The sequence below is a fragment of the Onthophagus taurus genome, chromosome 3, assembly GCF_036711975.1.
Source record: "Onthophagus taurus isolate NC chromosome 3, IU_Otau_3.0, whole genome shotgun sequence".
Classification (NCBI taxonomy): domain Eukaryota; kingdom Metazoa; phylum Arthropoda; class Insecta; order Coleoptera; family Scarabaeidae; genus Onthophagus; species Onthophagus taurus.
In genome coordinates this window covers 23,098,510-23,120,397 of record NC_091968.1, presented here as the reverse complement: position 1 = coordinate 23,120,397, position 21,888 = coordinate 23,098,510, and the positions used below count along the sequence as shown (strand labels likewise).

At 31.2% G+C, this 21,888-nt stretch overlaps 2 protein-coding genes across 3 annotated transcripts; one reads left to right on the top strand and one right to left on the bottom strand.

The window, feature by feature from the left end:
* The first annotated feature begins 2,234 nt into the window (after positions 1 to 2,234).
* Positions 2,235 to 10,377, top strand: LOC111429113 (heterogeneous nuclear ribonucleoprotein A1, A2/B1 homolog). 2 transcript variants are annotated; one of them, XM_023064922.2, is made up of 5 exons: positions 2,235 to 2,395; positions 2,485 to 2,962; positions 8,239 to 8,751; positions 8,804 to 8,938; positions 10,189 to 10,377. In XM_023064922.2, the coding sequence occupies exons 1-4, from the start codon at positions 2,360 to 2,362 to the stop codon at positions 8,905 to 8,907; spliced, it is 1,131 nt and encodes a 376-aa protein (XP_022920690.2). In that variant the 5' UTR covers positions 2,235 to 2,359; the 3' UTR covers positions 8,908 to 8,938; positions 10,189 to 10,377. The 2 variants fall into 2 exon arrangements, with proteins under 2 accessions (XP_022920690.2, XP_022920689.2); XM_023064921.2 differs by lacking the exon at positions 10,189 to 10,377 and having other exon boundaries at positions 8,804 to 9,474.
* Positions 10,378 to 11,914: 1,537 nt separating this feature from the next.
* On the bottom strand, positions 11,915 to 21,678 carry LOC111429123 (xylulose kinase). The gene is made up of 8 exons (XM_023064941.2): positions 21,587 to 21,678; positions 21,242 to 21,478; positions 20,983 to 21,162; positions 20,825 to 20,926; positions 20,484 to 20,769; positions 16,473 to 16,617; positions 15,168 to 15,555; positions 11,915 to 15,115 (listed from the first exon to the last, which is right to left on the bottom strand). Exons 1-8 carry the CDS (start codon positions 21,632 to 21,634, stop codon positions 14,909 to 14,911), a joined length of 1,593 nt encoding a protein of 530 aa, XP_022920709.2. The 5' UTR covers positions 21,635 to 21,678; the 3' UTR covers positions 11,915 to 14,908.
* Between the last annotated feature and the right edge of the window lie 210 nt (positions 21,679 to 21,888).

The window sequence follows — 21,888 nt, the reverse complement described above, 5'->3', positions numbered from 1 at the left end:
TTTTAGTTCTCGTTCTAGTTTTAATTCAATAAAAATATACAACTAGAGAGAGAGAACTAGAATTAGACGTACGATGCAAATCGGACTTATAATCGTATAACGTGATTGGCGCTTAGCTTTATCCTTTAAAACAAATAGTATTAGCAGAGATGAAGTACCCACGCAAGATATTGAGGAAACCAGAAGAGATAGAGTACGGAACAAGAACATCACAGAAGAACTAAGCTTAAACTCCCTGGTACAGAAAGTAGAGGGAAAACAACTAAGTCGGTATGGTGATCTGGTTCGAATGAAAGAAAATAGAATATCTAAGAAAATGTTCAACATGAAGCCAAAAGGAAAGAGAAAGCGCGGTAGATCAAGAGCCCAATGGGAGGAAGAGATTGAGAAGAAGAAAAAATGGGTTTAGATTCTTTGATATCATTTCTTTTTCTTTGGCCAATGATTAATTACACAATTTACCTCCTAAAAGATTCATATAAATTTCACCCAAACGTTTTATGAAAACAAACCATAAATCTTTCAATTTATACTGATGATATCTAATTTTAGATTCAAATGTGAATCTCAAAGAAGAAAAACAACTTACCAAGTCGTCAATATAGGGTAGTTATTGTTCGAATTTGTGGAGTCCGAGACAAAAACATTCTTTGCGGGATTCGACGTGGGGGTGGCTCTGGTGCCGGACTCCGAAACAAGGCCGGCGTCGTTGAGGCGTCTTCGGGGCGACGTCGTCTTTGGGGGCGTCGCGGCGACGGACGCTTCTATATAGGGTGAAAAATTAACGACAAGTCAACAAACAATCTGACAAACATCGGTGTTCCAGTTTATTTTTTTCTCTCTGCCCGTTTCCAACCCCTCGACGTCGTCATTCGCGATTTGACCGGCGGCGCCGCGACGCCCGGCGCCAAACCGCGCGGATGTTTTCTCCAAATAATGGCGCCAATCAAACTCGCACCCCATTCCCAATCGGGTACACAACAACAACAAGAAAACAAAATTAATGATCCCCAATTTCTTTCGGGACCATTTAAAGGAAAATTTAATTAGTTTCATTTTCTCGTTAAAAAGTTGAAAGAAAAACAACAAATAATAAACAGAAAGAGAGGTTCCGGGGTGAAATTAAATAGATTTGTGTGTTTACAACTAGGGTTTTCGGGGTGGGTTCAAAAAACAACCCCTCTTCGTCTACATGTGGGGACGACGCCAGTCTCTACGGCGTCGCCGGCATCGTCGGCGTCGAAGAGACGACGACGCCGGGTCGCCCGTCAGCCTTTTTTCCTAAATTAATAAAAATGCACCACCAGTTAGGTCAGATAAATAGGGCGATTTCCGACCCCCGGAACCCCGTAAAAAAACCACCCTATATGATTTGTCTTCGGGACTTGTGCCAACGTCCCAAGAATCACGTTATAACTTTCATCCTTTCAAAAAGACACAAAGAAATCTTTGTTTTCAAATATTCAAAATAATTTAGTTTATCTTATTATTATTATTAACAAAATAACTTACCACTTTGTATAAATAAATTGTGTCATTTTAAACCTGTCATAAATGTCAAATTTCGGTTATCAAATTTAATACCAACCTAAAATTAATTATGTTAAAAACTTTTAATTACAAATAATTATTATAAAAACATTTTTTTATGTATCAAGTAAAGCTTAATTTTTTTGAAATTAATTAAATTTAATAAAGTTTTATTAAACTTCGTAAAAAAACTCACCCTATATGATGTCTTCTAATACCAACGTACCAAGAATCACGTTATAACTTTTATCCTTTGAAAACGACACAAAGAAATCTTTGTTTTGTAATATTCAAAAGCATTTAATTTTGTTATTATTATTATTTAATAAGTTAATTCTTTATAAACAACTTGTCAAAATTAATACCAACCTAAGTTAAAAACTATTCATTAAAAATATTTATAAAAATTTTGTTTTGTATTAGTACTTGGTAGAATTTAATTGATTTGTTTTTAATTGTTGAAATTAATTAATTTTAATAAAGTTTTATTTGTTAGTTTTTAAATAAATAGCTTTGAAATTTAAAAGAAAACGGTTACATTTGGTACCAACCTAAAATAAAGGACTCATTTAATACGAATACGCATGCGTGGTTTAAACAATCAATAAATAGGCGTTTCTCTATCTTTATCTTACACATAAATTCTCGATTAGATCTGTCTCTTTTTACTGTGAAATCATAACTGTACTCATTTATAGCTAAATTCACGTCATTTAGTGGCGTTACCTGCGCTTGGTTTACGTTTAATCTATTGTGTTGTTGAAAGCCACATTTTTCTCTAATTTTTCTCAAAAGTAGGTGCTTTTTTCGATAATAATCAAACTCAATCATGAAGCGGGAAGACGATTGCTCCAATAATTCCTCCGTAAGTACCACAAGTTAAAAGAAACGCCGAACCGAAGATGACGCTTTGTCACCATCATGCCATTTTAATTTCATTTCTTAACCATTTAGGATAACAAACCGGAACCGGAACATTTCCGAAAACTATTTATCGGCGGTTTAGATTACCGTACAACCGACGATTCACTAAAAAAACACTTCGAGAAATGGGGCGAAATCGTCGACGTGGTCGTTATGAAGGATCCAAAAACGAAGCGATCCCGAGGTTTTGGATTTATCACTTATTCGAGGGCCCATATGGTTGATGACGCTCAAAATTCGCGCCCCCATCGCGTCGATGGCCGCGTCGTTGAGCCGAAAAGAGCGGTCCCACGACAAGATATTGGCAGACCAGAAGCGGGGGCTACGGTTAAGAAGCTTTTTGTTGGAGGATTAAAAGAGGACGTGGAGGAGGACGATTTAAGGGAACATTTTAAGAAATTTGGAACTATTTTGACGTGTACTGTTGTTACTGATAAAGAGACAGGGAAGAAACGAGGATTTGGATTTATCGAATTTGAAGATTATGATTCGGTCGATAAAATCTGTTGTAAGTGTTTAATTTTTGTAATAATTATAAAAATTGAAAGGCGTTTATTGGTTTTTGGGTGTTGAATTTGTGAAAAATAATGAAAAATTTTCATCACCCTTAGTTTTTTCGCATGTCTCATATTTTAAGTTGAATTATGTCGCCATTACGCGTTTTCCTATTTCCTTTGATTATATTAAAAGCAAATAGGACAATTTTTGTCACATTTGTGGTGAACTTGTCATTAAAAAGCACCAGAGCAACATTACAGACTTTGTTAGGAAACTACATTACTACTATTTTGGTATGAGACTTGAGGGCCCAATCATGGGCACCTCACAAAGTGTGTTATATTTGTGTTGAAGATCTCATGAAGTGGTCATCAGGTAAAAAAATCATTTAAATTTGGTATTCTGAGGGTGTGGAGGGCACCAAAAAATCACAGTGATGAGGAGTTTAATGGCTATAACTCTAAGAATAAAAGAGATATAGTATATTACAGATTACTGTGATTTCCAAGATCCTTCAGATTATGCCACCCCACAACTTCTTCAACCAATGCTGAATTCTTGGGTTCTAGACTAAACTACTGGCTGCTAGAACATCTTTTTATCACTATAGATTTAGAAATCATGAATTTATTGACTATTTCAAACAAAAAGGCGAGTTGGTCTACTGTTGTGATGTTCCTGGTTTGGTTTAAAAATTTAGAATTGAATATAAAGCTGATTGAAGTGGAGGCTTTTCATTGATTCTTCAAAAAGAAGCCTGTTGGCTGTACTTCTGCACAATGGTAACACATATGCTTCCTTTTCCTCTAGGGGATTCTGTACTACGCGTTTTACTATTCTCCCTACAATTTTTGTTACACTTGTAATTAAAAAACACCAGAGAAACATTACAGACTTTGTAGGAGCTCAATCATGGGCACCTCACAAAGTGTGTTATATTTGTGTAGATCTCAGGAAGTGGTCATCAAGTAAAAAAATTTTGAAAATTGAATGATTCTTCAAATTTGGCATTCTGATGGTGTGGAGGGAACAATCACAGTGAAATAAAAATCAAAGTGATGACTGTTATTTTTGCTACTATGATTTTAATGGCTATAACTCTTAAGAATAAAATAGTGTATCACAACCTTCCTTCTGCAATGTGACCTGTAACTCATGAACCAGATGTGCTTGTATCTCAGCCTTCAGAAACGCTAGATGAGATGAGCCACCCTACAACTTTTTACTCAGTTTGAGCTTGATGATTTGGGACTTGCCAAGAAGAATGCTGAACTCCTCTTGGGTTCTAGACTACAAGAAAAAAAACCTACTGGCTGCTAGAACACCTTTTTATCACTATAGATTTAGAAATCATGAATTTATTGACTATTTCAAACAAGAAGGCGAGTTGGTCTACATGCTGTGATGTTCCTGGTTTGGTTCAAAAGTTTGGAATTGAATACAAAGCTGATTGAAGTGGAGGCTTTTCATTGATTCTTCAAAAAGAAGCCTGAAGGCTGCACAATGGCAACACATATGCTTTCTTTTCCTCTAGGGCAGGGTTTTTCAAATATGGGGGCGTAACGACATGTTAAAGGGAGCGCGAGAGGTACAACACTCTACAACTTTGAAACGCATAAAATTGGATTGTACTGGATCCTTTACTCAGTTAAGTGAAAAGACGCTTGAAGCTTCGTATTATTGCAAAGACCAAGAAAAGCCACATTATCATTGAAACTCTTATCAAACCTTGTATGTTAGAAACCGCTGATATTCTTCTTAAATCACAAAGTAAACAAAAATGTATACAAATTCTGCTTCCTGACAATACTGTGAAACGTCGCAGCGATGATATGGCCACAGATATTAGCCATATCAGCAGCATAATGCATTTGCTGCATCATTAAAACAATCAAAGAAGAAATGCTGTTTTCTACAGAGTTAACGACAACTTCAAAAGCAGTTGATATAATGACAGTTATCTCTGAATTCTTTGATAAACATAAACTATAATGGCAAAAGTTGATAGGCATACACACACGACGCTCCCTCAATGCGTGGCTCTCGCTCAGGATTCGTTCAGTTGGTCAAAAAAAAAAATCCTAATATAACCGTTATTCATTGTTTTATACACCATCTAGCTTTGGCCACTTTCAAGCGAAGTCAACGATGTTTTAAAATCATGCATTAAAATTGTCAATTATCTTAAAAAAAAGTGCGTTTAACACCCTAGCTTTTGCAGTCTTTTGTGGAGATTTGGGCACAGAACATAAAACATTATTGTTGCTCTTAAAAGGAAATAAGTTAGCAAGTTTATCCGACCTTCAAGATGAAGTAATTTTGTTTTTGTAATCCAAAATCAAACTGAATTGAATTCAGAAAACCAACTGTTCTAGCAGTATTGCCTTATCTATCGGATATTCTCGATTCTTTGAATTCACTAAAGTTGGAATTGCAATCGAACATAATTCATTATCGAGATGCCATCATGATGTACATTGGAAAATTGCAACTCTGGAATCGCAAAATGTTAGCATGCAATTTGCTTTTTGAGGACACTGATAATATGAAGAAAAAAATATCAAACCATTTGCAGCACATCAGCGATAAATTCAAGCGTTACTTCTCTAACTTCCCTAACTTTTTAAAATATGTAGATGAGCTACCAGAAACAGTACAAGACCAAGTTTTGGAAATTAAAAATGATTCTGCTGACATATGATTTTAAGATAAATGAGCTATCAGAAACACTACAAGAGCAAGTTTTGCAAATTAAAAATGATTCTGCTGCCAAATATGATTTTGAGAAGATGGATTAGTCTCTGCACGCAATTTCTACATTTGTGGAGTTAGTTTTACACTATCACTAGAACTAACAAGATTTAAAACTAAAATCATTCGGATTTAGCCATCTTGAGAGACGTGCGGCTAAACCCAAAAGTTTCTAGTTCTCGGTCTAGTGTTAGTTCCAGTATTGCACTAGAACTAACACAAGATCTAGAACTAAAATCATTCAGGTTTAGCCGTTTTGAGAGACGTGCAGCTAAACCCAAATGTTTCTAGTTCTAGGTCTAATGTTAGTTGTAGCGACAGTGCATGTGTAAAACTAGAACTAATACTATACCTAGAACTTCTCTAAAGACGGCTAAACCCGAATGATTCTAGTTTTAGGTATAGTGTTATTTCTACATAGTCACAATTTTTCCTATAGACATATGGTTGCATAATAACAGGTGGTGCTTTAATGACATTTTTTTACAATTTTAATTAATTTATAGGTACATTCCGCTCAATTTATCATGAATTTCTTCATTTTCAAAGATAGTATACATTAACCCATTAAATAAATAATTTCGGGCTTCTGCCATTCTTTTTTGTTGATTTTAAATTTAAGATGACACCAAACACCGTTTGCGGTGGAAAAATTGATAAAATGGCGGCCGTTTACCAAACACGTTTGAAGTTAGGGTTGCGTTCACCAGAAATGTTGCCAACAGTTTGGTCTCCGTTTGCAAATGTTGACAGTTGGTGAACGCGTCCAGTGTTAGTGTAAAACTAGAACTAAAAACATTCAAGGTTATTGATTTTTATTCTCTTTTTTATTTTTTGTGATAAATATTTTGGAAAATTTTGGACTCATTTTAAAGGTTTTTTTTTAAATAAAGAAAACATCGTGAAAGAATACCATGAACTTGTCCATTTATCTATTATATGATAACTAACTTCAGGGTTAAAATGTCAACCTCAATTTTGACATATTTGTAATCTTCATTAAAAGTCATTTAAAATGAATATAAACACGACATATTTATATTTATCTTCAATATTAATGAAGTTACGGTCAACTTCCGGTTAAGAATGTCAACGTCATTTTGACATATTCTTAATTTTTATAAAATGTCAATATTTATCACAAAAACAAAACTATAATAAAAAAAATCAAAAATTAAGGTTGGTATTAATATTTAAAAATTAAATTGCTATCTTTATTGTTGCTAATTTAGAGTTTAATGTTTTTTATTCTATCTTTTTTGTTTTTTGAGATATTAATGAAGTTATGGTCAACTTCCGGTTAAAAATGTCAACGTCAGTTTTAACATATTTGTGATCGTCGTGAAAAATCCTTTAAAATGAGTCCAAGCATGATACGTTCAATTCCAATATTACTCGAGATATAAGCAACTTCCGGTTTGAAATGTCAATGTCATTTTGATACATTTTTAATTTTATAAAATGTGTTAAAATTTGTTACAAAAACAAAAATTAAATAAAAAAAAATAAAAAATTAAGTTGGTATTAATATTTAAAAACTAAATTGCTATCTTCTTTATTGCTAACTTCGGGTTTAATGTTTTTTGTCTAACTTTTTTGTTTTTTGAGATAAGTGTGTCATCTTTGGACTCATTTTAAAGGTTTTTAAATGAAGATGGCAAATATATCAAAATTGACGTTGACGTTTCAAACCGGAAGTGATTGTATTTCTATTAATATTAAAGTTAAATATGTCGTGTTTGGACTCATTTTAAAGGATTTTTTATGACGATTACAAATATGTCAAAATTGAGGTTGACATTCTTAACCGGAAGTTAACCGTAACTTCATTAATGTTGCAGATAAATATGTCGTGTTTGTACTCATTTGAAAGGATTTTTAATGAAGATTACAAATATGTCAAAATTGAAGTTGACATTTTAAACCCAAGTGCGTTTTTTGTCTTAAATGCAAGGTTCTAAGTTTCCAGGATAGCTAATTGATCTATAGGTTAAATTCGTAGATTTTTTTCTTCGTGTATGAGTGTCGTGATGTGTTTCAAATTATGTTTCCTTTGTATTTTTGTTGTTAGTTTATTTATTATATGTTGTGGGTAACCGTTTTTGTGTGAGATTTGTTGTATGATGTGGATTTTTAGTGTTGTCTTTAATTATTACCAGAACATCATCAACATATCCAAAAAAGGATATCATTCTTAAACGGGTTCGTGTCGTTCACAATCCTAGCCAATAATACATCAGCAATGTCAATGATTTTCTCAAAAAAATGGAAAATCTTCGCTGCCTAATAACCAAAAAAGATTTCTTTCTGCATTCTTATTTCGATTTTTTCCCTGAAAACTTGAGTTAGTACCAGGGTGAACGTTTCCATTAGGATATTTAGTTTCAGATTATTGCGTTGAGATGCAGAAAGACGATGGGTGATGGAAAAAACTTGTCATTTTCGTATTCAGCACCTTTCAAAACTGTTAAATCACCCTAAATAATCTATAGATTCTAATATATCTAATTTTTCTTAAATACAATTTTATTTTAGTGCAACGTTCGCATCAAATAAAAGGAAAACACATCGACGTTAAAAAAGCTTTGAGTAAAGCGGAAATGGAACGAAATCAAGGAGGTGGTGGCGGAGGTGGAGGTGGGGGTCAAGGAGGAAATATGGGTGGACCTGGACCGAGGGGACCTCGTGGTCCTCGTAGTAATTATAATAACGGCGGAGGTGGTGGAGGTGGAAATTGGAGTAATCGCGGAGGTGGCGATTGGAATATGCAAGGACAAGGTTATAGCGGAAATAATTGGAATGGAAATCCGTGGGATAATCAAGGTGGAGGACAAGGCGGAGGTAGCGGAGGAGGAGGATGGGGTGGAAATCAAGGTGGTGGAGGAGGAGGAGGAGGAAATGGTTTTGGGGGGAATCAAGGTGGTGGAGGAGGAAATTGGGGTGGAAATGGAGGAGGTCCCAACGATAATTTCGGGGGTGGATATCAACAGAATTACGGAGGGGGTGCTATGAGGAATAATTTCCAACAAAATCGACCTGCTCCTTACGGTTAATTAATTAAATAATAAATAAAATTTTTTATTAACAACTCATTTTTTAGGTAACGGCGGTGGTTACGGCGGTGGAGGTGGAGGTGGAGGCGGTGGTTACAACCAAAATGGGGGTCAAATGGGTGGTGGTGGTGGTGGTAACCGTCGGTTTTAATAACTCGAAATTTTTGAGATTGAGACAAAAAGTAAGTGAATTTGGACAATTAAAAAGACATTGACGCAAAATGTTTTTATTTAAAAAAAAAAAAGGAAGTTAAAAATTTATCTCGCCCGTTTTTATTGGGAGAGATCGAAATTTAATTAATTAATTTATTAATGATATAAAAAAAATGTGTTAGTGTTGAAATGAAATGAATTGAAGTCGTTTAATTTAGTTATCAAATTAATTAATTAACGATAAACAATAAAATTAGGGTTTAAGATTTTTTTTTTTTTTTGATTTTCAACTAATTTTTTTTGTTCAATTCATCTTTAGATATGTGTGTGATTAGTGTAGGTGATCCATTTTTTTCTTTTCTGTTAAAACAAACTCGATATGTGTTTAGTTACGGTGCAATTTAAGTTTTTTAAATTTAAATTTCAATAAATAAAAAATATTCGAAAAGTTTCTTTGATCTAAACTAAACGTAGGATTAGTGTGTAGAGAGATTATGGATTTTTTTTAATGTACGAACGTTAGATGTAATAAAATTATACAATTTATTATAGTTTTTGAAAACAACGTTTTGGTTCTATTCTTTTATTATCTGTAACATTGACATTTAATAACAATAAAGGTTGTTTTTTTTTCTTGCAAAAGAATATTCGTGATTTAGGTTACTTTTAGGGTTTCGTTTATTATTAGTTGAGTGTTAGGAAGTGATAAAAGGTGTCAAAAAATGAAAAAGAGTCAGGAAAAATTCGCAGGATATGAAATTATTAGAAGATTTTTCTAATAGGAAAATAAAGGCGCAGGAGATAATGAAGGAGATAATAAATAGATAGTGATAGGAAGTTGTTAGAGAAAAATAATATAGGTATGTATAGATTTTTCTTTTAGTGTTTTTTTATGAAATATTCTTTATTTCTTTTAATTTTTTTATTTTATTTAATGAATGTTAGGTGAAAAATTTTATTACCTTTATTAGCTATTTAGCTCAGGTTTGTAAAAATGAATAAAACGAAAAGTGTTAGTAATTTTAATTCACAAGTAGGGGCATATTTGTCTTTCCTTCCTCTAGAAAAACGAATTAACCTGGGTTAGGTGGTTTTTTATTTTTACTTTTTCATTTAGGATTTGTTTTAAAGATATTTCCTCTTCATTTAAAACGAAATTAACCGATAAATGACGAAATATCTTTAACATTTTCCCTTATATGTTTTTAAACTAAACAACATTTTTAATTTCTAACTAATTTTTACTTCTGTTTGTTTCGGTGTTCCTGCAAATACCCAGATAATAACCAAAAAGTGTCTCGGTGAGTACCTGAATTTTATTAATTTATTTTTTCAAAAAAGAAATATCAATTAAGTTATTTTTTAATCTTTTTTTATTTACAATTTATTTAAAACAAATCTGTGGTGATTAATAACTGTAACTGTGATATTTTTTTGAGCAATAAAATTTTTTGTATTGTATTAAAAAGCGTGCTTTATTTTTTATAACTTACAAGTTAATAACGATTTTATAAAATATATAAATAATTTATAAAATATTAAAACTGTCAAATTTGTGACAGTTGGCAACGTTAACAGCGAATTTAGTTACATCATGCCATTTTATACCTGAAGTTAGTTATCATATAATAGACAAATATAAAAACTTACGTCATAATTAACTATATAAAACTTATGTAAAATGTGAAAAAATTCATAATACCAGTCGATTAACTACAAAAAACGAATTAAAATCGATTACGAATAAAAAATGTATTAAAATATTAAAAACTGTATAAACACGACAATCAAGGTTACAAAAAAACGAAAAAGAGACAAAAACCAAAGTTACAAGAGAGAGGAGAAGTAATTTCAAAAAGAATACACTCACAAGAAAAGAAAAGAAAGTTTTTTGTAGTTAATCGACTGGTATTATGATTTTTTTCACATTCTACATAAGTTTTATATAGTTAATTATGACGTAAGTTTTTTGTACTGAGCATATTTAATAAAAGCAAGTTTTGAAGTTAAATTTTTCTGTTTAGATATCAATGTTTGAAGTCAACTTTAATTTTATTATTATATTCGTAATCTTTATAAAATAACCTTTAAAATGAGTACAAACATGACGCACTTATCTCAAAAAACAAAAAAGTTAGAATAAAAAACATTAAACCCGAAGTTAGCAACAATGAAGATTGCAATTTAATATTTAAATATTAATACCAACCTTAATTTCTGATTTGTTTAATTAAGTTATTGTTTTTGACACAAATTTTAAGACATTTTATAAAAACTAAGAATATATCAAAATGACATTGACATTTCAAACCGGAAGTTGCTTATAGCTCGAGTAATATTGGAATTAAACGTATCATGTTTGGGCTGATTTTGAAGGATTTTTCACGACGATTACAAATATGTCAAAATTGAGGTTGACATTTCTAATCGGAAGTTGACCATAACTTCATTAATATTGAAGATTTTTCACGACGGTTACAAATATGTTAAAATTGAGGTTGACATTTCTAACCGGAAGTTAACCATAACTTCATTACTATTGAAGATACATATGTCGTGTTTGTACTCACTTTAAAGGATTTTTAATGAAGATTACAAATATGTCAAAATTGAGGTTGACACTTTACACATGAAGTTAGTTATCATATAATAGACAAATGGACAACTGCATGGTGTTCTTTCATGATGTATTCTTTATTAAAAAACATTTAAAATGTGTCCAAACATGATGCATTTATCTCAAAAAATAAAAAACATTTACCTTGAATGTTTTTAGTTCTTCTAAGTCTAATGTTAGTTCTAGCGACAGTGGTAGGTAGCGTTAGTTAGCATAAGATATCACCATGTTGCATATTTTTATTGCACTAAAACTAGAACTAACACTAAAACTAGAAAGTATCGGGTTTAACCGTGCTAAATGAATTAAAAATTTATTTACAATTTATTTAAAGAAAATCTCTTGATTAATAACTATGATATTTTTTTGAGCAATAAAATTTTTCGTATTGTATTAAAAAGCGTGCTTTATTTTTTATAAATTACAAGTTAATAACAATGTTATAAAAATATATAAATAATTTATAAAATATTAATAAACATAAATTATTAAAATCTTTATAACTGTCAAATTTATGACAGTTGGCAACATTAGCAGGGAATTTAGTTACATCATGTTTTGAAATCTTGTGTCACATTAACGTTTGAAGTGGTTTGAAGTTTCGTTATTTAAAGGTAAAATACGGTTTTTGAGTTCATATAGGTTTTATGTTTACACTTTTCCAGCAAAATACAAAGATTTATGTTAGACGAGGATGTTTATTTCGTCTATTCAACGTAACCTTTGAAGATTCCAGTTCGGAATGTAATGAAGATGAATTCAAAGGTGAGTACATATTTATTTGCTATATATTTACCTAAAAATTTAACCCATCTTTGCCCAGACGTTGATTTTATCCACTAGAAACTTTTTTATTTTATTTTGCACTTCAATAATATATACCTGTATACCAATAACCTGATTTTTTAAGTGGATAAAAACTACCTACTTAGGTTTTTTAACCCTTTCGTTACGGAGTATTTTCAAGATCATTTAGCAAGCCCATATATACAAAAACGTATGCGTACGCTCTTAGTAACGAAAGGGTTAACTGAATAAATCACATGTGATATTTTTTAACTGATAAAAATGCGGGTAGCATATACAGGTGTTCAGAAATTGGCGGACCAAGATTCTGCCTTTCGTACTTTAACCTCAAGAACTATTTGTTAAGTTTTTAGATAATGGACTCATCAATATGATTGTTAAATTTAGCGTTGTTCAAAATAATGCTTATCTTGGATTGAAACCATGTGAATTGAAAAGATTTTTCGGTATTCTTTTATTGAGACATGTTCCTTGATGGAAACTACTGGTCAAGTCAACCAGACCTGGGGGTTTAAATTGTGACACAATCTCTTCCAAGATCTACATTTGAGTCCATCAAAAGGTTCATTCGTTTTTCAACAATAATGAGTTAGATGCAAATGATAAATTTGCAAAAGTACGTCCAGTTTTGGATGAAGCTAATAGAAGATGATCATGCAGTTCAATATTTTATCATCTTTCTTTCAAAAACCTGACATAAAAAAATTGTTTATTTGAATCATTATAAATTAAAACGAAATTGATTTTTATTTAAAATCAAATTCAAAATTTTTTAATTAAAATCAGTTAATTTATTATTATTATTACCCCTTTAGTTCATAATTAATTATCAAATTTATCATAGATCGATAAGATTTTAAATTTCCTTTAATTTGATACCAAACACGATATATTTATATTAAAAGACAAAAAAGTTGTGATAAAAAAAATAATGGTAATAATCCGCCATTTTTTGATAATAATCAAACCTTAAAATTCGAATATCTCGAGAACTAAACAAGATAAAATAGTCGAGTTTGGACTCATTTTGAAGGAAACTCAATTTTATATCAATCAAGATAAATTTTATCCCAACCCAAGTTTTTATTATCTTTTTCTCAAAAACCCAAAGTAAAAGAAATTGTTTATTTAAATCGTTCTAAATTAAAGCGAAAGTGATTTTAATTTAAAATCGAATTCAAATATTTTAAATTAAAATTACTTAATTTATTATTATTACCTTTTTACTTCATAATTAATTATCAAATTTAGCATAGATCCATAAGATTTTCAATTTCCTTTAATTTAATACCACATACGATATATTTATATTAAAAGACAAAAAAGTTGTGATAAAAAAATTAATGGTAATAACCCGCCATTTTTGATAATAATCAAACCTTAAAATTCGAATATCTCGAGAACTAAACAAGATAAAATAGTCGAGTTTGGACTCATTTTGAAGAAAACTCAATTCTATATCAATCAAGATAAATTTTATCCCAATCCAAGGTTTTATTATTTTTATTATCTTTTTCTCAAAAACCCAAAGTAAAAGAAATTGTTTATTTAAATCGTTCTAAATTAAAGTGAAAGTGATTTTAATTTAAAATCGAATTCAAAAATTTTTAATTAAAATCACTTAATTTATTATTATTACCTTTTTACTTCATAATTAATTATCAAATTTAGCATAGATCCATAATGTTTTCAATTTCCTTTAATTTAATACCAAATACGATATATTTATATTAAAAGACAAAAAAGTTGTGATAAAAAAATTAATGGTAATAATCCGCCATTTTTTGATAATAACCAAACCTTAAAATTCGAATATCTCGAGAACTAAACAAGATAAAATAGTCGAGTTTGGACTCATTTTGAAGAAAACTCAATTCTAAATCAATCAAGATAAATTTCATCCCAACTCAAGTTTTTATTATTTTTTATTATCTTTTTCTCAAAAACCCAAAGTAAAAGAAATTGTTTATTTAAATCGCTCTAAATTAAAGTGAAAGTGATTTTAAGTTGAAATCGAATTCAAAAATTTTGAATTAAAATTACTTAATTTATTATTATTATTACCTTTTTACTTCATAATTAATTATCAAATTTAGCATAGATCCATAAGATTTTTAATTTCCTTTAATTTAATACCATATTCGATATATTTATGTTAAAAGACAAAAAAGTTGTGATAAAAAAATTAATGGTAATAACCCGCCATTTTGTGATAATAATCAAAGCTTAAAATTCGAATATCTCGAGAACTAAACAAGATAGAATAGTCGAGTTTGGACTCATTTTGAAGGAAATTCAATTCTATATCAATCAAAAGAAACTTTATCCCAACATAAAAGAGTCATCAAAAAATTTCAACCAGAAAAGATACTAAGATGGGTTAATTCGGTACCTACTTGTTTATTTTCATTAATTTAGCACCTGATGTCATCATGATTATTTTGGATGATTACTTTTCTTAACGTTGGTAACATAAATGTCATACTTGACCAACTTTGTGCTGTATACAAGTTTAAACTGTAATAAATGCATAAGACACGGAGATATCTACTTCACAACATTATTTAAAACTATTTTAACAATTCGCATAATTAATAACATCAATAATTTTCCTATATTTTTCAACCATGGGAATATAAATTTCTTCGACATCCTGAAACGGAGAACACAATAACTTTGGTTCTGGCAGATTTTCCGTAACTTCTTTAAAACATTTCTCCTTTTTATACAACGCATATTTCGCTTGATAACCAGATCCTAACACGGCCGCATTCGACGTATCCTAAAATAAAAAAATAAATCCATATACCCTCAAAAAGACATTTAATTCCAACCAAAATGTAAACGGGCGAATTAAAAACGTCGGATAAAACTTGTAAAATCGCTTTGTTTTTGGATGCACCGCCTGTGGCTAAAATTTTTGTTTCGCTGTTGAATTTAAATCCGATATCCTCAACGTGAGCGCGTTTCGCGATAAATTGTCCCTCGATTAAAGCTCTAACTTGGACTTCCAAACTGGAAAATTTCGTCACTTTTTCGCCACGCTTATTGTAACAAAAATCGCCCGAAACGAATGGGATAATTTCTTTTCGGTCATAGAACAAGCCCATGTTGCCGAAGTTTCCGCGTGGTGTGCTCTCTAAAAGTTGGTTAAAAAGGTCCCATGAACCATTTGCGCAAGAATCTCGTATTCGTTCTCTCGTTAACGATCCATTTTTAAAACTAAAAAATTTATTTTTTGATTTATTAAGTATTTTTTAATTATAGTACTGCTCAAAAGTGTATCATATTTTGAAAAATTTCATTTTACACCAATCAAACTCATTTTTTACTCATTTCTCAGCTTAAAGCTGCTTTATGATCGTAAGAATAACAAAATTTGAGGTGAAAGATCGATTGTTTTTTCTATATTTTAATTTTTGCACTTTCTTTAAATTTACTTTTTCTGTATTTACAAACATGGGAAGTGTCTAAAGTGATGCAGAAGATCCTAGAAGGCCGTTGTCAAAAGATGACACTGAAGCAGTCTGCTCTATTCAGAGCTCTTAAGAACTGGCGAACTCAGGGAGGCTTAGTGACGAAAACACGTCCAGGAAGACCAAGAGTTGAGTTACCACTTCCCTTGAGGATAGGAACGCCGTACGGCTGAGCAGGAGCAATCCTAAGCTTGGCGTAGTGGACATTAGATGTTAATTTTGAGAAGACTAAATGCTGTTGGACTCGTTTGGTGACGAGCAGTGAAGAAATCGTTCGTATTGGCCAAGAATGGGCCAAAAAGGCATACTTCAACTGAAGAGAACAAGTTTCTGACATTTAGAACAGATGGCATATTGTGGATACGACGTCTTTCTTCGATTCCAAATACCAATTGCACGCCATGAAGCACGGCGATGGAAGTGTCATGGTTCCCACACCATATATCTGGTGTTTTTACGATTGATGAAGTTATCAGTTTACGTTATTTTGATAAATCATTTTGTTTATAAAAGCTGATGTGTACTTAATGTTCAAAACATGTTTGAAAGATGCGAAATACTGTGTGAAAATTTTAAATCAAAAAGTTAAGTAGGAAAAAAGATACACACATCAAACAAAATATGATACACTTTTGAGCGGTACTGTATATCTTTTTAAATAACCATAATAAAGCCATATAAGCTTCGTCATCGAGAGGATTACAAAAAACGTGGCCTTCTAATAACACTTTTGGCTCATTTAACCAAAGAAAAATTGTATCGCTCGTTCCTAAACTAACTGCAAGCCATTCAGGTGATAATCTCATACCTAAAATTATGAAAATACAGTACATTTTATTTAAGATGCAATATATAAAAATATATTTCCATAGAAACCGGGGCGTCCCACATAAAATGCAACATTTCTATAATCTAGTGCTGAATAACAAATAAAACTAGACTAATACTAGCACTAGAACTACCACTAAACAATTTTAATGTTTTTTGAAAGAGTTTCGATGCACGGCTAAGAAAAAACTTTTAGGTGTTAATGTCAACTTTAATTTTATTATTATATTCGTAATCTTTATAAAATAACCTTTAAAATGAGTCCAAACATGACGCACTTATCTCAAAAAACAAAAAAGTTAGAATAAAAAACATTAAACCCGAAGTTAGCAACAATGAAGATAGCAATTTCATTTTTAAATATTAATACCAACCTTAATTTCTGATTTTTTTTTATTATATTTTTATTTTTGCGACAAATTTTAAGACATTTTATAAAATTATTATAAAATTAAGAATATATTAAAATTGAGGTTGACATTTCTAACCGGAAGTTGACCATAACTTCATTAATATTGAAGATAAATATGTCGTGTTTGTACTCACTTTAAAGGATTTTTAATGAAGATTACAAATATGTCAAAATTAAGGTTGACATTTTACACCTGAAGTTAGTTATCATATAACAGCCAAATGGACAGTTTCATGGTGCTCTTTCATGATATATTCTTTATTAAAAAAACCTTTAAAATGTGTCCAAACGTGATCTCGTTTATCTCAAAAAACAAAAAAGACCATTGGCCTAGAATGTTTTTAGTTCTAGGTCTAGTGGTGGCAATAATCTTACAGTTCTGATCTACAGGGTGATTCGGGAGGAAATGGAAAGATTTTAAGGACATGTCTAGGAAGCTAAAATAAGCCCATATGTTCAAATCCGATTTTCATTTGTTTGAGATATTTTGAACAATAATAATTTCAAAATTAAAGCAAAATTTATTACTAAACTAACAAGCCAAAAAAACAAGTAGCATTAATTCACATTAAATTTTCGAAAACTCCACTACCCACTTCGATACACTTATTTGCGCGTTTATAAATGGACCTGGTAGCCAGTTTCAGTGAACGATGATTCGCTCTAATGAACGCCGCAGCATTAAGAATACGATCTAGTAGCGCATCCCTTGTGTCCACTTTCCTAGCATAAACTAAGGACTTCATCCATCCCAAAAGACAAAAATCTAGGGGAGTGAGGTCCGGTGATCTCTGTGGCCAAGGGTACGGGCCTCCTCTGCCAATCCAGCGATCGCCGAAGTGCGTATTTAGAAAATTCCTCACATTATTTGAATAATGAGGGGGTGCTCCATCATGTTGGAAGATCATACGTTGTTGAATATTCAAAGGTACATCGTCCAATATTTCCTCTAAATGATCTTCCAAAAAATGTAAATAACCTTCCCCAGTAAGACGGCCATCCAACACAAAAGGACCAAACAACTGATCATTTAGAATGCCGCACCATACATTAATACTAAACCGATGTTGGAAATTGTGTTCTTGCGTGGCATGGGGATTTTCGTCCGACCATCGATGATTATTATGGTAATTGTTAATTCCATCTCGAGTAAACTGAGCTTCATCAGAAAATAATATGCATTTAAGTAATCTTCTGTTTTCACGAATCCATGACAAAATTGTAGTCTTAATGGATAATAGCCTTCTTGGAGATTTTGTACTTTCTGCAAATGAAAAGCGTTTAAGCCTTGCCGGTTGAATGTTTTCCAAACCATTGTTTGTGGAATTTCAAATTGTATTGCCATGCGCCTTGTACTTATCCCTGGATTATTTTCTACAACATCCAGAATATTTTCTTCATGTTCCAAACTGAGCCCTTGCTGTTTTTCAGAAACAATGCTTGCACTTGGGAACATTCCACTTTCGCCAGCACGTGTAAAAACAGTTTGAAACACTTGCCTATTAGGAATTCTTCGATTCGGAAAACGACGTCGATACTCTTCTATTGAACGAACAGTATTACCATTACAAAAACCATAAACAAACACCATATCTGCATATTCTCTATGACTGAAAATGTGAGGCATTTTTATTATTTCGTAACAATTACAACTATCACTTTAATTAACATTTTGTATCAAATTGTCATATAGGATAACGTTGTCAAACATAACTTTATTAACTTTTTAAAAAGAAAAACCTAATTATCTCGGAAACAAATGAAAATCGGATTTGAACATATGGGCTTATTTTAGCTTCCTAGACATGTCCTTAAAATCTTTCCATTTCCTCCCGAATCACCCTGTATATCAGTATATTTGAGAACATTCTGATGTGTTCCAAATTCATATCTTGCATATATCTGACGTTATGTTTATGGTAGACATAGTTTTGATAAATCTTTTATAATTTTGACACAATCTGATGTATTTCTGACATATATGACATAGTTCTGACACATTGATTATATACAGGGTAATCCACGACGACCGTTCATTAAAAGTATACAGGGTTCTGGCCAAAATAAAAATTTAAAAATTTAGATTTAAGTATTATCAATTACATTCTCTTCGACTAAAGTATTTTCAGATTTCTAGCACTTCCGGTTATACCGGAAGTCGCCACTAACTTTATTTTTTTAAATGGAACACCTGTATATTTTTACATATTTGGGTTTGTCTGTTTTCAAGGTTTATGAATAACTTTACTTTTTGCAATTTGATTCGGCCGTTCTCGAGTTATTCGAATTTTTCTAGAAAAATCTGCTCCAGCAGACATTTGTTCAAAAAATCAGATAGAAAAATCAATTTAGGATTCAGAACATGCTTCAGCAACATGATGAAATGCACACATATCATATCGATATTTAGCCTAGTGTGCCATGGAAAACAAATGTTTAATGACTTATTGACTAACGTCAAAGTCTGATTTACGTTGTTTGATGCTTGTAAGTCTAAAACCAGTTAAAATGGATATTAGTTTTGATACATCTTTGATAATTTTGACATAATCTGATGTATTTCTGACATATATGACATAGTTCTGATACATTGATTATATATCTATACTATAAATCAATGTAGTTCTTGCATACTGAGATGTTTTACATAGTTTTGATATATTGTGGAAAATTTTAATACATTCCTCAGAATGCTGGCAATAATCTTACAGTTCTGATCTATATCAGTCACATTTGACAACGTTCTGATGTGTTCCAAATTCATATCTTGCATATATCTGACGTTATGTTTATATTAGACATAGTTTCGATACATCTTCTATAATTTTGACATAATCTTATGTATTTTTGACAAATATAACATAGTTCTGATACATTGATTACACATCTGTACTATAAATCAATGCAGTTCTTGCATAGTGAGATGTTTGACATATTTTTGATATATTGTAGACAATTTTAATACATTCCTCAGAATGCTGGCAATAATCTTATAGTTCTGATCTATATCAATCACATTTGAGAACGTTCTGATGTGTTTCAAATTTATATCTTGCATATATCTGACGTTATGTTTATGTTAGACATGGTTTTGATACATCTTTGATAATTTTGACATAATCTGATGTATTTCTGACATAGTTATGATACATTGATTATATATCTATACTACAAATCAATGTAGTTCTTGCATACTGAAATTTTTAACATAGTTTTAATATGTTGTGGAGAATTTTAAAACATTCCTCAGAATGCCTAGAATTAGAAACATTCGGGTTTAGCTGTGCGTCTCTTAAGACGGCCGAAAACTCAGAGTTGACAACTCAGTTGCAAAACAATCCAATGCCTGTACTATTAAGTTATGTTGCATTTTATGTAAAACAGTACAAATACACATTAGTTTGGTATATTTATTTTATATTAAAGAGGATTACCAATTAACGATGCTGGGTTATCCCCAGTAAATGCAACAACTTTACAATCAGTTCTAAAACACCATCGATCAACGAAATAACTAGATACGTCTCCTAAAATTGTGTAGGAACTAACGACATCACCAAGTTTTTCTTTTAAATTCGGCGCCGTTTCCTCCAACAATTTTTGGTGCCACCGTTTCGATTTTATATCTAAAAGATTCATCCCCGAACCATCTGATATATCAATCGGGGCGATTTTTCCCAAAAATAACGAACATAAAAAACTACTAATCAAAGAAATTCTCTACAAAAAAAAAAAAAGATAATTTTTTAAAATAATTTCGTATTAATTAAATTACTTCCGTGTTGTGATAAGATTCGGGTTTATTTCGATAAATTTTAGCTATTTGAGCACCAGTGAATCGTTCATACGCTTTAGACCCGGTTATTTCAGCTAAATTCTGTTTTAAAGAAAATTATTAAATGAGGTTATGTCAATTTTTTGAACTTGTCAAACCTCAGGGCCGCCAACCGCTTTTTCTAAAATTTCGCATTCTTGTGACGTACTCGAATCCATCCAAATTGGACTATTTTGAATTGAAAAGGCACCATTTAATTGTATATGTAAAAATTGATCAGGATTTAATGTTTTTAAAGTATTTTCTGCGTTTTTTAACCAATAAACAGATCCGTGTTGCTATTAACAAAAAAATTAGATAATAAAAGAAATTCTACTGTAAATTATAAACAACAAAACGCTTATTATAATTATTTACTTGTGCTGTTCCTGAAATAGAGGCGATTTTCGCAAAATCCATCCCAGCTACGAGTAAACGATCCATTAAAATATCCAAAGCTTTCACCCATAATAATGTAGGGGCAGTAACAACGTTTAAATTGGATTTATCTTGGACGACACCGCCGTGTGTGCGAAATTCGGGTAAATCAGTATCAAAAATAACAGAAGCTTCGTGAGTACGTTGTAAATTTTGGTCTAAAACGATCGCTTTAAGCTGAAATTAAAATTTTCGATTTTTTTTATTTTTATAAGTTTGGCGCATGCGCAATACCAACTTAAATTATTAAGATAATTTATTAATTAACCTTTAATTTTCTCTCACCTGTTGAGTGCTTAAATCTAATCCTAAATATAAGTCTTCTTCGGACATTTTTAATATATAATAATAATATTATAAAATCGAGTTTTGTAAACGCAGTCACGTATTGCGGCAAATATCACTTAAAACTGAGGTCACGAAACAGTTACTTTTAAGAGAAATCGGTTCACTTTCTTGTGGTTTTTTTAATTTTATTTATAAACAATTAGATAACCTTAAAAATAGGTTAGATTAATTATTAAAAGAAAAAAATAAGCGGATAATAACGACTCTGTATACAGCGGCACTTGCAACTAACTTCATTA

What these genes read in the sequence shown, in the direction of transcription:
- LOC111429113 (XM_023064922.2), top strand. Translation starts at nt 2,360, where the DNA reads ATGAAGCGGGAAGACGATTGCTCCAATAATTCCTCC. An exon ending in ATTGCTCCAATAATTCCTCC is followed by an intron (nt 2,396 to 2,484) that starts GTAAGTACCACA and finishes TTAACCATTTAG; the next exon opens with GATAACAAACCGGAACCGGA. An exon ending in TTCGGTCGATAAAATCTGTT is followed by an intron (nt 2,963 to 8,238) that starts GTAAGTGTTTAA and finishes ATTTTATTTTAG; the next exon opens with TGCAACGTTCGCATCAAATA.
- LOC111429123 (XM_023064941.2), bottom strand. Translation starts at nt 21,634, where the DNA reads ATGTCCGAAGAAGACTTATATTTAGGATTAGATTTAAGCACTCAACAG. An exon ending in CTATTTCAGGAACAGCACAA is followed by an intron (nt 21,163 to 21,241) that starts GTAAATAATTAT and finishes TTTTGTTAATAG; the next exon opens with CAACACGGATCTGTTTATTG. An exon ending in ATTCGCCCGTTTACATTTTG is followed by an intron (nt 15,116 to 15,167) that starts GTTGGAATTAAA and finishes TTTTTATTTTAG; the next exon opens with GATACGTCGAATGCGGCCGT.